The 15376-nt window shown below is 37.9% G+C and overlaps 1 protein-coding gene across 1 annotated transcript; it reads left to right on the forward strand.

Annotated features, from left to right (window-relative positions):
• Window positions 3206–7277, forward strand: LOC109723508 (3-hydroxy-3-methylglutaryl-coenzyme A reductase 3-like). The gene is made up of 4 exons (XM_020251899.1): window positions 3206–4173; window positions 4686–4867; window positions 5507–5853; window positions 6534–7277. Exons 1-4 carry the CDS (start codon window positions 3206–3208, stop codon window positions 6774–6776), a joined length of 1740 nt encoding a protein of 579 aa, XP_020107488.1. The 3' UTR covers window positions 6777–7277.

Genomic DNA, 15376 nt, shown 5'->3' on the forward strand with positions numbered 1-15376 from the left:
TAAAATTTATAGTTTTCCTTAGCATGAGTTTTAAATTATAATATTAATTAGTAACACTAAAAAATAACCAAGCATCAATAATAATAAACTAGTAATAATACCAATTATAGATAATTTTAATATTTTGTTATAATTTAACTCAGACCGGCTAAAAATAATTTCGAGCCAACTCAAATTAATTTCAACCTGAAAACAAGCTGAATTGTCCCAGCTCTTTTTTAATTCCAAATGACGAGAATTATTTTTGAGTCCATCTTGAGCTAGTCCTAGCTTGCTCATGTTTGGCTCATTGGCAATCGAGTCGAACACAAGTCCGCTCGTATCTCTAGCTCGCCCCAGCTCGCTCGTGCTCAGTTCGTTTATAGCCTACCTACACAGCTACACTACCACGAATTCCACGTGTTCGTTGCACAGCGTATAAATAGGCTTCAGAGCATTGGGCCGACTTGGGCCCGAGTTACGCCCCAAAGCTGAGTTGGGCCAACAATTGAGCCCGAGATGTCTCTATTTTAGAACAAGATGTATATTAAATCATCTACGTATTAATATTAACCAGACTCGTAAATGTATACTCGATTTACTCACTACAATACTTTCTTATCATATTATCTTATCATTCAACTTTTAAAACAAACAAATTATTTTTTTAAAAAATAAAATACTTCAAATAAATATATAAACGAATCTCTCTTAAATATGCGTAGCGGCGTAGACAAATAGGTAATAACCAAAATACACATTTGAAATAATAGCGAGTTTCATTTGAATTTGAGGGAAATATATATAACAAGGAGATTAATTTTAGTCTCTTGATTTTGTGTTTGGTAGTGGAGACTAACTTCTGGGTGCTTCCGGATCATTGAGTTTATCACACTCTGCCACTTTGGTCACAGAATAACAGGGGGAAAAAACAAAAAAAGAATAAAAAATGCGGTGTTTGGACTCATCTGGATGATCTTGCATGTGAACAGTAGCTCCACCAAGATCTATGCTCTACCTCTGTATCCCCAATTTGAATATGCTGATAAACAGGAGATGCGAGTGGTGAGTCATTGGGTGGGGATTAGAGAGAGGAAAATTAGAGATGCCGACGAAGTCAGGACTCGGGCCAGATGCATGATTGCAATGTTCATATTCCAGTCCGTGGAAGGAAAAAACCCATTTCCGCCTGATTCGATCACGGCAGATGGGAGACGAATCTAGATTCTAGTCGCGTCATCAGATTGGTTGAGAAGAAGAATATTAGGATATTTAAAATACGGTCAAAAGAGTAGATGCGTTAAAAGATATTGAAAAATAATCAACATCGGTCCCGGTCTCCCTGAGATCGTAAATGCATTTTGCGCATGTTACGGATCAACGGATGTTAATTTATGGTACCCTGTTCCCATTTAATGCTAAAAAAAATGAGAAAACAAAAAGAGAGGTTGGATGTTGGTCATATGTGATTGAGCCCCAAATCTAGTCGAGTTTTCAAAATAAAAAATAAAACTAATCGTGAATAAGAAAATCTAACTAGTATTCAGATTCATGTTATGTGTAATATTTTTAATAAATTATTTTTATGCTAAATTACAGAAAACTCTCTTGTCAAAATTTGATTTTTTATTTTCCCTCCTGTAATTTAAAAACCTACACTTTGGCCTTTTATAAAATAAAAAAAGTTCACAGGGAGTACGGTGTGAACTGTGATGATTAAATAACTATTTTTTTCCTCACCATTTTGCGGAGAGAAGACTGAAAGCATTTTTGACATAAAAAAAATATATAATAATATTTTATAAACGGAACTCTAACGGATTACTAACGGAATGTGGCGAAGTGAATATTTTTCATTTTACAAAAGGACAAAGTGAAAATTTTGATTTTGACAGAAAAATTTTATGTAATTTAGCCTTACTTTTAATACATATGGCAAAAAAATTGATTGTTGAATTTGATAGTTGATATTCAATATCACAAGTTCAAAATTTAATTTATTTAGAGTATTATATTTTTATTAATTATATAACCATATAATTATACAATTTTATAACTCATCTGATCCACACTTGAGCTCCATACAATTTATACATAATTGGATCACAATAAAAAACAGTCTTATTTAACAACAATTCATTTGGAGAAATCAAAACTAAATAGTACAGAAAATTAATTCTATATGCTAATATATTAAATTCTAAATATATATTTAACTGCGCTTGAAAGAGGAAAACTTGAAAACAAACTAGTCCAAGCAGGGACCAAAGAGTGGACACGTGGATTTCCAGGAGAGCGCTAGGTAGCATTTCTCAAAGCCTATAAATAAACAAGGCTCACCGGCCCTTTCTCTGGAAACGCCAGCTTTGGGTCTTTTTTTTCCTTTTTTTTTTTTTTTTTTTTTCCNCTCGAGAAAAGGATTAAAAAACAGACGTGACTCCTAAAGTGACGGAGGACGTGTGAGTGATCTTTAAAGAAAAGAACTTTTATTTCTGAAATAAAAAGCGCCATGTGACGGGACTCAATTGTAGGATGAAACCAGAAGTTAGCGATGCGCATAACCCTTGAATCTGTGTCATACTTGGTAGTTTTATCGAGTACGGATGCGTGTGTTCGGTAGCATAACAATATTCTTTATATTGGATAGAATTAATAATATTTATGGAGATATATGTGAACAACTGAACAAGTGAAGAAGAAGAAGTATAGTTCAAATTCATGTCGAGCCTAACTCAAGCCAAATCCTTAAACTCAAGGGCTATTTTATATGATATACTTCAAATTAAATTTTATATCTCATAGTTTTAAAATTTCTGATAATATATGAATAAATGCATTATTATGAAAAAAAATTTGAATTATAGCTTGGTGCTATTGATAGTATTTCAGTCTAACACACGCGCGCAAGGATGAAATATGATGTTTTAAGCAACATCAAACGCAAATTAATAGAAAAGCTATCCAGTAAGATTGGCCATCCTGCTTATATACTAATGCTCCGAACTGAATGAATTTTCATTTTCGAATCGGGAGGAGTGTATACCCGGCGATACGCTGAAGTAAACGCTACCGCGCGGTGACCCTACCGCATCGTGAAGCTATTAAAAGCTCGGAAGAACCTTACCCCCGACCCGCCTCGTCTTGTGTTTGGTCCTGCGCGTTCGACGTACAGTGCGCTCCTCGTCCGACGACGAGCGCGAGCGCGAGCGCGCCCCTCTTTCTAAAAATGGACGTTCGCCGGAGGACCACCGCGGCCGCCGCCCGTCCTCCTCCTCCTGCTGCTGCTGCTCCGGGAACGCCCACCACCTCCCGCGGGGGCGGGGTGCAGGCGTCGGACGCGCTGCCGCTCCCCATCCGGCACACGAACCTCCTGTTCTCGGCGCTCTTCGCGGCGTCGCTCGCCTACCTGATGCGGCGGTGGCGCGAGAAGATCCGCTCCTCCACGCCGCTCCACGTGGTGGGCCTCGCCGAGATCCTCGCCATCTTCGGCCTCGTCGCCTCCCTCATCTACCTCCTCAGCTTCTTCGGCATCGCCTTCGTCCAGTCCATCGTCTCCTCCAACGACGACGACGACGACTTCGTCCTCGCCTCGTCCGCCGCCAACACGGCCGCCGCCTCCTCCAACACGGGCGCCGCCGCCGCGGCCCCGTCCCCGCCCCCGTCGCCCTGCGCCCTCCTCGGCGCCGCCGACGTCGCTCCGGAGAGAATGCCGGAGGAGGACGAGGAGATCGTGGCCTCGGTCGTGGCGGGGAAGACCCCTTCGTACGCGCTGGAGGCGAGGCTCGGGGACTGCTTCCGCGCGGCGGGAATCAGGCGGGAGGCGGTGAGGAGGGTGACGGGGAGGCGGTTGGAGGGCCTGCCGCTGGAAGGGTTCGACTACGCGTCCATCCTGGGGCAGTGCTGCGAGCTGCCGGTGGGCTACGTGCAGCTCCCGGTTGGGGTGGCGGGCCCGCTGGTGCTGGACGGGAGGGATCACTACATACCCATGGCCACCACGGAGGGCTGCTTGGTGGCCAGCACCAACCGCGGCTGCAAGGCCATCGCCGAGTCCGGGGGGGCCGCCAGCGCCGTGCTCAGGGACGGGATGACGCGGGCGCCCGCCCTGCGCTTGCCCTCCGCCGCCAGAGCCGCCCAGCTCAAGGCCTTCGTCGAGGACCCCGCCAATTTCGACACTCTCGCCGTCGTCTTCAACAGGTAAACAACTATTCTTATACTCCTCGGTTTTTTTACCTTTTTTTCTCCCGATTTTTGTTTTTTTGGGCATATGATGGGTGCTGGTCGGTTGTCGCATACAGGAGCCGTGACTTGTGACGGCTACAAGTTTTTTCCTTTTTTTTGTTGCCTTTGTTGTCAATTTGGAAGCGTCCAAGCAATGCTTGCTCTTCGTTTTGCCATGTGTTTGATGATGGGTCCGTGTGGGATATTATCTTATATTTGTTCCCTACCCAAACTTCGTTTTATTTTTTATTTTTTCCTTTTAACTTTGCTTTTCCTGATCCGTTTCTTCAGGTTACTACCATCTTGCTTTCACTATACTGTTTTCTGCAAGTGCTTTTATGTTTCCATTTTTTACTCCATCGCTCTACCTACCATTTTCTATGTTGGCATAGTCGCATGGTGCTCTTTTTATTGTTCAATTTTACTTTCAAATCCTTCGTTCAGCATAGAAATTCAGATTCATCTAAATGTTCTTGGAATTATCCCAGGTCCAGCAGATTTGCGAGGCTACAGGGAATCCAATGCGCGATGGCCGGGAGGAACCTTTACATGAGACTTAATTGCAGCACAGGGGATGCAATGGGAATGAACATGGTCTCAAAGGGTGTTCAAAATGTGCTGGACTATCTGGAAACTGATTTCCCCGACATCGATGCCATCAGCATCTCAGGTCAGTTTCTCCATATATTGCTTAAATGTAAGCTAAATCATCAGCCCATTTAAAGACGTTATTTCCCTCTCCCCAGATTAGTTACTATCAAAATTGAGAGACGCGTACGCCAACCGTAAGGCCGGAACACGTTCGCTGGTTCTTTAAACAAATATGCTGGCCTAATTTCAGTCAAATCAATCCATGTTAATAAGAGCGGCTGGCTGACGTATGCTTTGCTCCATTATACCAAAAATGTGTCTAGTTTGTCCGAAGAAATAGCCGTGGGTCCGCTGCAATGTGATGATGCCTTGATTGGCATGAAAAGAGTTTACAGGCTGTGTTCTCAAGAAAATAAGAGTGAAGGTACCACTAATTGTTAAACTCTGCAATCATGCTAGTAATTACGAAGGGAAAATTTCCCTTCTGTACAAACTGAGAGGGAGCTAGGGAAATATTTTACTTCACAATGGTGGATTTCTGATTTTGACGCCACAACGATGAAACATGTTGAAAAAGTAAGAAGGAATTTACTAATAAACTCTCATGTAAATTACCCAATAAAAGGAACTCGTCTAGTCGTCTAGCGAAAACACAGACTGCTTATACAAGACCCAGAATGTCCAATTCTCAGTCTTCTTTTGGGCTTTCATTGAGCAGGTAACTTCTGTTCGGACAAGAAGCCAGCAGCCATAAACTGGATCGAGGGGCGCGGGAAGTCAGTGGTGTGCGAGGCGATCATCAAGGAGGAGGTTGTGAAGAAAGTGCTCAAGACGACTGTGCCCGCCCTCGTGGAGCTCAACACGATAAAAAATCTCGCAGGGTCCGCCGTCGCGGGATCTCTCGGTGGGTTCAATGCGCATGCAAGCAACATTGTTTCTGCCATATTTATTGCCACTGGTCAAGACCCTGCACAAAATGTGGAGAGCTCGCACTGCATCACCATGGTTGAGGCTGTGAACGAGCGCAAGGATCTTCACATCTCTGTCACCATGCCTTCTATTGAGGTAATTCTTTATATCCTGGTCTCAGCAATTCTATTAATTAGTTCAAATATTCATTTCTACTGCAATCAGTATCGTACCTGCTTTGAAAACCGCCCTTTAAGCTACACAAAAATAGTTTCTTTCTGCTTTCCCTATGTAATTTTTACTTCAAAAGTTTTTGCAGAAGACTATTACCTAGATTTCTATTCACAATAGAGCGATGATACACAGTACTATCGCAAGAAATCAAAATACAGAATCTATTGCTCCCCTTATTATCTGTCCAGTTGTCGTGCATGACCTCATCTTCCACAAATTTTCTTCTCTCCCCACCAAGACCTTTTTATATTTACTTTACCTGGATTGTAATAATATTTATGTGTTCTGTTAAACAATTTAATTTACTGAATTGTGGTTGGTCCAATCTATAGAATCTATACGGTAACACGTGAACTTGGTTGGCTACTCCATTTCTGGGTACCAAATATTCCTGTTGGTAGTAATAGTCTGAGCTTATTATTTCCTTAGTGGGCCCATTGCAGACCAAATAGTTGTCTCTACTAATTATTTTTGGACATATTCCTGCCATGTACTGAAAATTTTTTAGTTCCTTGTATAGCTGTGATTAGGAAATTGAAATAACTTAATCAGATCCATTTAAGATTCATGCTATGTTTTTTTTATATTTATATTTACCACAGGTGGGCACGGTTGGCGGGGGAACCCAGCTAGCGTCTCAGTCAGCCTGTTTGGACCTGCTTGGCGTGAAGGGCGCCAACATGGAATCGCCTGGGGCAAATGCGCGGCTTCTAGCCACCATTGTGGCCGGTGGTGTTCTGGCTGGGGAACTCTCCCTCTTGTCGGCCCTGGCCGCTGGCCAGCTTGTGAAGAGCCACATGAAGTACAATAGATCCAGCAAGGATATCACAAAAGCTGTTGCTTGAAGATACACCCCTCCTGTAGATGGTTCCTCCCATGAAGAACAAGCTAAAAGAATGTGTGGGAGAAGCCGGAGGAGAGAGGTAGGGAGAGAGAAAGTAAAAGGTGGCCCTGTTAGGTAGATCAAGAGCTAATCTTATCAAGAGGTGAATCTTTAGGGTAAAATGGATGATAATCCCTGCGCTCTTGCTATATTATGAATCGGTCCTATAGCTTTTCACTTTAACCATTTATTAGTGTCCAACTTTTCCATGTCTTGCATTTGTGTCCTTGACCATGGTTACCGTCGGACCTCATTAGCACCGATTAGTCATAATGTGGTTCTGCACGTGACCATTTTGCAGAAAAAGGACCATTCCAACCTTTCTCTTGCCAAGTAAATTTCTCCTTTGGTAACCTTATTAAAATGGTCATCTTAGCTTTTTGAGGTCAATGCAGGTCAAAATGTGATTGCAAATCATACCCCAAAAAAAAATAATAAATTAGGAACTAAGTGGTTGAGGTTCCAAGTTTGGGAATTATTGGGCATTATTATCTGTACATTAGACCCTAGATGGTAAAAGTATGGGGATTTCTAAAAAGTATGGGGATTATCTTAGAAAGGTACACGCAGTGAAGGTTGTGGCTTTTCAGTTCACCCTCGGCACCTGGTAGCAGCAGCAACAGCGGAGAATCAATCACAAATTTCCCCAAAGATTCCCTGCTGCTGCTGCTGCTGCTTGACCACGTGAACGGTCTGACCCTGTAGTCGCAGAAAGCTAAGAAGACAGCTTAGGGTGTGTTTGTTTGGGTGAAAGTGAGGGAGAAGTGGAGAGGGGGAAGTTATTTATGCTATAAACTATTACTTTCGTTGTTTGTTTTGCCGTAATTTTATTACGGCCGAAAGTCGAGTTCATCCAAAATAGGGTAATTGACCTCGCCCTCCCACGGGGCGAAGTCAATTCCGGTGAAGTGCAAAGAGGCAAAGGAACTTGTTAAATTTGGTTAGGTAATGTGATTAAATTTGGTTAGGTAAATTTTAATATATTTTTTGTCTAATTTATATATTTAGAAAATGATGAAAAATAAATTTGTTAAATGTTAATAATTTTTTAACTTTAGAATTTTATTTGTTTGCATTATTATAATTTATATACAAATAAATAATATAATTTTTTAAAATTTTATTTTATAATTATACATATATATAATTATATACATATATAATTATATTAATTTTTATTTATTATAATTTATTATTCACTATAAGTTATAAAATAGACAATAATATCACTTTGGAGGTAAGTATACCGGGGGTGGAGAGCTACACTTTTTACGTCATCTACTTCCTACCAAACAAACAACAGNATTTTTTAACTTTAGAATTTTATTTGTTTGCATTATTATAATTTATATACAAATAAATAATATAATTTTTTAAAATTTTATTTTTTTTATATATATATATATATATATATATATAATTATATTAGTTTTTATTTATTATAATTTATTATTCACTAAGTTACAAAATAAACAATAATATCACTTCGGAGGTAAGTATACCGGGATGGAGAGCTATACTTTTTACGTCATCTACTTTCTACCAAATAAACAACAGAACTCACAGAACTGTACTTTCACAGTTAGAAATAAATAGTAAAAGTAAATTAATTTTCACCTAAATTTTACTTTAATCTAAAGTCTACTTTCACCCAAATTTATTTACGTTGAAACAAACATGTCCTATTAGACGGTGGAGCTGCCCCGTGTTGTCTGCTTTCACCTCAGCGTCTGGGCCCCCCCTGCAGAAAGTTGTTTGCGTACCTTCCCCTTTGGCTTCGGGAAACTAATTTGTAATCTCTACTTAACCTGCTGCCATGTGGTCTTCTTTTTGTAAACATTGTTTTCCTGCAGAATGTTGTTTGCGTACCTTCCCCCTTGGCTTCGGGAAACTAATTTGTAATCTCTACCTAACCTGCTGCCATGTGATCTTCTTTTTGTAAACATTGTTTTCACTGTTCGTGTGTAAAGTTGTTGCCCTTCTTGAATAGCTCTTCTCAAGAGCCTTTTTTTGGTTGGTCCTCTGTAACTTAATTTGGTGGTGTTAAAGTAAAATTAACGTATGGCCATGGAACACACACACACACACACACATATATATATATATATATATATATATATATATATAGAGAGAGAGAGAGAGAGAGAGAGAGAGAGAGAGAGAGAGAGAGAGAGTCCAGTTGGGANATAGAAAATTCTTTATACTATTTAGATAATGTTTGATAACTCTGATTATGAATTGAGAAAGTCTAATCTCTATTTTAAGAAGGTTATTCATTTATGACCGTTCATTTTATAACTCTTAAGATGAACTTGATAATGATTTTTAAATATTACAAAATTTGGTTTCTAAATATTTTTAATTGTGTAGATCAATTTCAACAGTGCCGCTTATTAATTTGAAGTTCCGATCATTCAAAACGACTTGATAGGACAATAGCTCAAATATTATCAATAGCACCATGTATTTGGTACTATCAAGTTTTCCGCCGTTAGATTTAACCCTTTCATTATTTTCACCCGTTAGATTATACTATTAAATCAATAACTCACTCAATCCTAGAGGGTTCATATCATCCTAGTCTTATATTTTTTCATCCAAGGGTCGAAAACTTAATAGCACTAATAACTTGGTACTATTGATAGTGTTTCAGCCTAGGTCTATATATATATATAGAGAGAGAGAGAGAGAGAGAGAGAGTGGAGCTACTATGCAATCGGAAATATAGAGGATCTAGTATTTCCGATTTTTTGTCCATTAGGTCGGTCTATTTAATCATTTTTAATTTTTGTATTAATACTATTACCCTGTGGGGATCACTCAACCCTAGGGATACTACTCAACCTTGGGAAGGATCGCAATCATCTCAACCGTATAATTCTTAATCCAATGGTCAAAATATAAGAAGCATCACATGCTCTATGCTTTCGATGGCATTATAGCTCTGCACTATATATATATATATATATATATATATATATATATATAGTACATTTTCTATACTTTTGAAAGTACGGAGGTCCATGCTTGTAAGTTATTTTCGATAATGGAGCATTCAATTTAACGATCGGCTTCGTTAAATATGATCTACGCTACTAGAATTATTTAAAAATCAAATTTTCATAATTCTTCGATATCATTTATCAAGTGCTTAAAGAGTCTCAAAAATGACTATTTTAACGGCCGATATAGCACGTTTGAAAGTTCAACAGTGACGAAGAATCCAAATTATATGAAATTTTAATAAAAAATCTTACTTAACATCAAGAGTAAGAACGATACTTTCGATTTAAAATTTGAGTCTTTTATCACTATTTTTTATGAAATTTTTATTTTCAGCTGTTCATTTTGAGCCTATTTGTTTACTAGGCAAATGAAGTCAAAAAATTATAAAATTTGGTTTCTAAATAGTTTCAATAGTGTAGGTTATGTCTAACGGAGTCAATCGCCAAATTGGATGCTCCATCATCGAAAACAACCTACAAGCACGAAGGTTTTCGTACTTTCGAAAGTATAGGAGCCTAGCTATATATATATACACCTATATATTATTTTTCTTAAATTGTCACATGACAACATTCCTTCATTTGTTGAGTGTGGGTTCCATCTCGAATCGGCTCAAGTTCTCCACCTCGAATTGAATTTTTTTTTTTTTATTTGAATCAAACCAATCATTGTTGAGTATGTGCTCCCTTAAAGCGGTTCAAGTCTTCCACATATTTCTCTTTTTTTTTACTTGAACTGAATCTAATTTTTCTCTTTCTTTATTTAAATCAAATCAGGTCAGCCTGTTGTATTGGTCCAAACTAGCCCAACTACACATGTTTTCATCTTTGTACCGGATTTTTCTTTCTTTGCTTGAATCAAAGTAATCACTGTTGAGTGTGGACTCCATCCAGAACCGATTTTTGCTTGAACAAAATCGAGTCACATCTCTACAGTGGGCGTGACTGTTTCTTTTCCTCTTCCTTCTACTATTATCTTCTTTCATCGATAAGACGATAAGATGAATCTCATCTCTCAACGTCGTTTTTTCTATTGCCCCTTTTTCATCGATAAGTTGAATTTCACTTCTCATTGTTATTTTTTTTTATTACCGTTTTTTTCTTCATTTATCATTATTATTTTTAATTATTTATCTATCTATCTGTCTATCTATCTATCTATCCAAGCATATAAATTACTATACTAGTATATATATTAGTATATGCATATTATGAACTGAAATGGGGAGTGACTGACGGCATCATCACAGTGTTGGTGCACAGGTGTCAGAATGCATTAATTTGTGGTGAAGGCCTACAGTTTTTTTTTTTTTTTTTTTTTAAGAGAGAGATAGATAGCACACTATTCGCTTAGTTTATTTTGTTTAGAAATAAATTTAGTTGGAAATGTGAATCAATTACGATTCGAACTTAGGTTTCGAATACCAATCAGTAAATTCTTTGCCAATTGCTCTAGCGACGATCGGTCAGGCCTGCAGTTATCAATGAACATGTTCAGGAGAGTTGGTGAGGGGGAAAGGGCTTTCTCCCCCGTGCATAAAGCGCCAAGCCCCAACTCCCAGGCCGCATGGCATGTGTCATTCACTTCTCGGCTGGACCAATTCTATTGTACTTAGGTGGAGTTTCCTACTGCAACTACTCTCGCTCCTTCCAGGCCTCCGTTACTTCGCATAAACAATTCACTTTGACCGACCGTTCGTAGAAGATTTGGTATTTGATATTCGAGATTCAAATTCGAATTTTAGTTGATTCACATTTTCAACTAAATTTATTTTTAAATAAAATAAACTTAATAGGTAGCGTGCTATCTATCTCTTAAAAAAAAAAAAAATAGTTCACTTGCGTCTCCCGCGGTTCCTAGCATAATTAGTTAAAAATTTAATGCTCGGTAATAGAAATTTTAAATTTATTATTTAATTATTTTATATTTCTAACTAATTTAATTCTTTGTTAAAAAAATAAATAAAGTAGATATTCTGTTATTTATCGCTCAAAAGAATAAATAATTTGGTCGTGTCATCTCCCCATAAAAAGACGCGCGCAATGAGAGAAGGAAAAGGAGAAGCTGTGTAGCTCAGTGACTGACCCCTGAGTGGTTGGTAGGACCTCCACATGGCGAACGTGCTTATTACTTTTCGGCCAAACACGAAGGACATTGAGCCCGGGGGGCCACCATTACTGTGCTGGACAGGGAGGGACATTGGCACATTGCTGCATTGCGCGCGGAAGAATATATATATATATATATATATATATATATAGAGAGAGAGAGAGAGAGAGAGAGAGAGAGAGAGAGAGAGAGAGAGAGATGACCTAACCTAGCTAGCTAGCATAGGGAAATCCATACAGAAGCACTTGCCTTATTGTTAACAGCCATTAGACATAGGCATGACCCAGCAGTAGAGAGGGTCCAAATGGAAGCACATGCATTATTGTTAATAGACATATATGACCGACCACATGTAGGGAGTCCATATATATACATACGGACGCACTTGCATTATTGTGTTGATGGATACTCCTATAAACTCTTCCATGTTCTCACGTGCAATTCTGCCAAAAACACCAAGAGCTCTAGCGGTCTAGCCCTGTCTCCTTTCTATTTAATTCAGATAGCCAAGGACTTGGCACTTTGCTCCGGGACCTTTTACGTACGTAGTTTTATAAAATTAAAACTATTATATTATAAGGCTAATTTGGTATACATTAAATTGGCTTTGATCGGATGTAATTATAATTATAGTATAGATAACTATGCGTGGAGTTGAAATACAATAGTTACAGCCGTATCTATCTTTTTTGATTGAATACAGTAAAAACCTCGGTAACTTAGACTTCTTTTTTTTTTTTAGTTTCATACAGTTGATAACTGTATTTACAAATTATTTCTTTACATATGTGATTGCGGGATTGCCTCTTATGTAGATGCAAATTATTTCTTTAATTAAAAGGTGATTATGCAAGTACGCTTGTCTCTTACTGTACTTATTGTTCTCAATTGGTACAGTTGGAATGGTGACCAATTTATATGTAGTTTCAATTGTAAGAGCTTGCTTTTATTATTTCAACTGCAACAATTGGATTTAACTGTACCCAATCAAATGTCACATTTGAATTGGCTGGTAGTTATGTGCAACCAAACAATCTTTATTTTAGGTTAATTTGACCATATTAATATATTATACGATAATAAAAAAAATAAAATACATATCTCATTAATTTTTGAAAATCTTATTGTAAAAATTTTGATCCTCGTCGATCACTATGCAAATGATATAAAAAAATCACAAAGTTTATTTTATAGGTACTTAAAATATTTAAAATCAAGTCTAACGGAGTCGATCGTTGATTCGAAAGTCCCAATATCGAAAACGACTATGAAGTACCATGAACCCTCTGCTTCCAGAAATATACAGTCTCTCTCTCCTCTCTCTCTCTCTCATCTCTCTCTCTCTCTCTCTTCTCTCTCTCTCTCTCTATATATATATATATATATAATATATATATAAAGAAGTCAAAGAAATTGAAAGAATAGATCTAAAGGTAAAAAGTTTTTTTTTTTTTTTTTTTTGGAGAGAGATAGGTAGCATGCTACCGCCGCTCGTTACTTTCATTAGAAATAATCTAGCTCACGAAATCGTGAAATCAACTAGGATTTGATCTTGGATCTCGGGTATCAACCACCAAGCCCTTTACCACTTGCTCTAGAGACGGTCGGTTAAAGGTGAAAAAGTTGGTAGCACCACTATTAGAGTTGCCGTGGCATGAAATCTCCACATGGTAGCAAACGGGCCGACAATAGAACCGAACAACAAGCCGTGATCGGGTAACGACTTTTGTTACTTGGCCCTTTGGGCCGAGCACGAAGTTGGCTGTTTAAATGCGGGCCCCGTAGAGCCCATATGTGAAAAACTACGCTGTTGGCCTGTATCTATAGGCCACGGGACCCACATATGGGCTTTCCTCATGGGTTGGGTCAATCAGGCCCACGTAATCCAACTGCCGCGTCCAATATGTGGTGGTGCTTCGGTCCAGATCCGCTCCTAATGGAGTTGCAGACGAAAGAAATAAATGGATTTGGTGCAGCAGAAGGAACATTCTTTATGATCTTAGATGGATTCGGGAGAGGAAGCAGAGTAAAAATTGATCCACCCAAATTTGTTATTTCTCAATTTTTATTTTAATTAAAATAATAAAACTTAATATATTTAATTTTAATTTCAATATAAAATAAAATTTTCGATGTCCCAGATTCTAGAGGGACAAATAAAATTTTTGGGCTGTAAGAATCATAATACGATATATGTTCACATCATCTTATTTAGTGACTAGACAGAAAGCGGTGCGAATCACTCGCCCTCTAGATCCGCTCCATTGCCACTGTTAGCCCCGTACCGCATTTAGGAGGAGCAAAGATGTAAAAGTGGGCGGTTAATTTGAGAAGGATGGGTGCGGCTCTTCATCGCACGCGTGTGCACCCCGGCCTCCTCTCCCATGGCTATCGGTGGCGTGAGGTATCTTCTACTCTCCTTTTTTTTTTTTTCTTTTAGTTAGAAGTTTAATTATCAGCATGCTACCTACGTATTATTTACTTGAGAGAACATTCTTAACTACTGCTGTTACTAGTAATATTAATTATAACAGTAAAAGGTGATCTTTTATTTGATGGTCAGGCTCCGATAGAAGTCATAAAAGGACTACTCAAAAACTTAGGGAAGCAATAATAGATGACCCAAGAAAAGCAACATGCTATTTGATTTTGCTAAGTAGTTAACGTGAGCTTAATAAATGAACAGGTAGATTAAATATACAAAACTATATATATATATATATATATATATATATNCATATATATATATATATATATATATATATATATATATATATATATATATATGCACACATATGCTACAGTAAATTAATTAATGCCAATAATGGTGATGAGAGAGGACGATAGTATATTACTCAATGGACATGATATAAAGGCTTGCTTTTCAAAGTGTTCTGAAGGCCATCCAAAATCCAAATGAATTGCCGTACGATCCCTGAATGATTCCAGTAGAAAGCCGTTGGTGTTATTATAGTTGAAGATAACAACAATGCTTTTTCTTTTTAACGTGGGTAGCGCCGTGCGCTGCGAATTATCTGTCGAGTCAGATCATCGTCGAGGTAACTAATCTTCTTTTAATCTTAGCTAGGGGATACTCTTCGCATAGCACCGATAAAACCATATGGACCCTACATGATGTGATGTGCATTTAAAAATGAAAGAATCTGAATTTAAAAGTGTTTTTGATTTTATAATTTGGTCTCGGTGTTTTTTTTAAGTATCTATCTGAATTTTAAAATTTCTAATTAGACTATTAATTCTTCGGGAGTTATAATATTTTAATAAGAAAATTAGCAAGTAACAAATATCTTATATAAAGATTATAGATCTTTTGCAAAAATATTACAGACAAACATAGCTAAATAAAGAATAGAATTAACATAACATTTTTGGAGTCCATACGCTCACAGTCTAAAAATTTAAATTTTGAAAAAATTTACAAAAAAT

Source organism: Ananas comosus, linkage group 2, assembly GCF_001540865.1.
Source record: "Ananas comosus cultivar F153 linkage group 2, ASM154086v1, whole genome shotgun sequence".
NCBI classification, from domain to species: Eukaryota; Viridiplantae; Streptophyta; class Magnoliopsida; order Poales; family Bromeliaceae; genus Ananas; species Ananas comosus.

What these genes read in the sequence shown, in the direction of transcription:
- LOC109723508 (XM_020251899.1), top strand. Translation starts at nt 3,206, where the DNA reads ATGGACGTTCGCCGGAGGACCACCGCGGCCGCCGCCCGTCCTCCTCCT. An exon ending in CTCGCCGTCGTCTTCAACAG is followed by an intron (nt 4,174 to 4,685) that starts GTAAACAACTAT and finishes GAATTATCCCAG; the next exon opens with GTCCAGCAGATTTGCGAGGC. An exon ending in CGATGCCATCAGCATCTCAG is followed by an intron (nt 4,868 to 5,506) that starts GTCAGTTTCTCC and finishes TTCATTGAGCAG; the next exon opens with GTAACTTCTGTTCGGACAAG.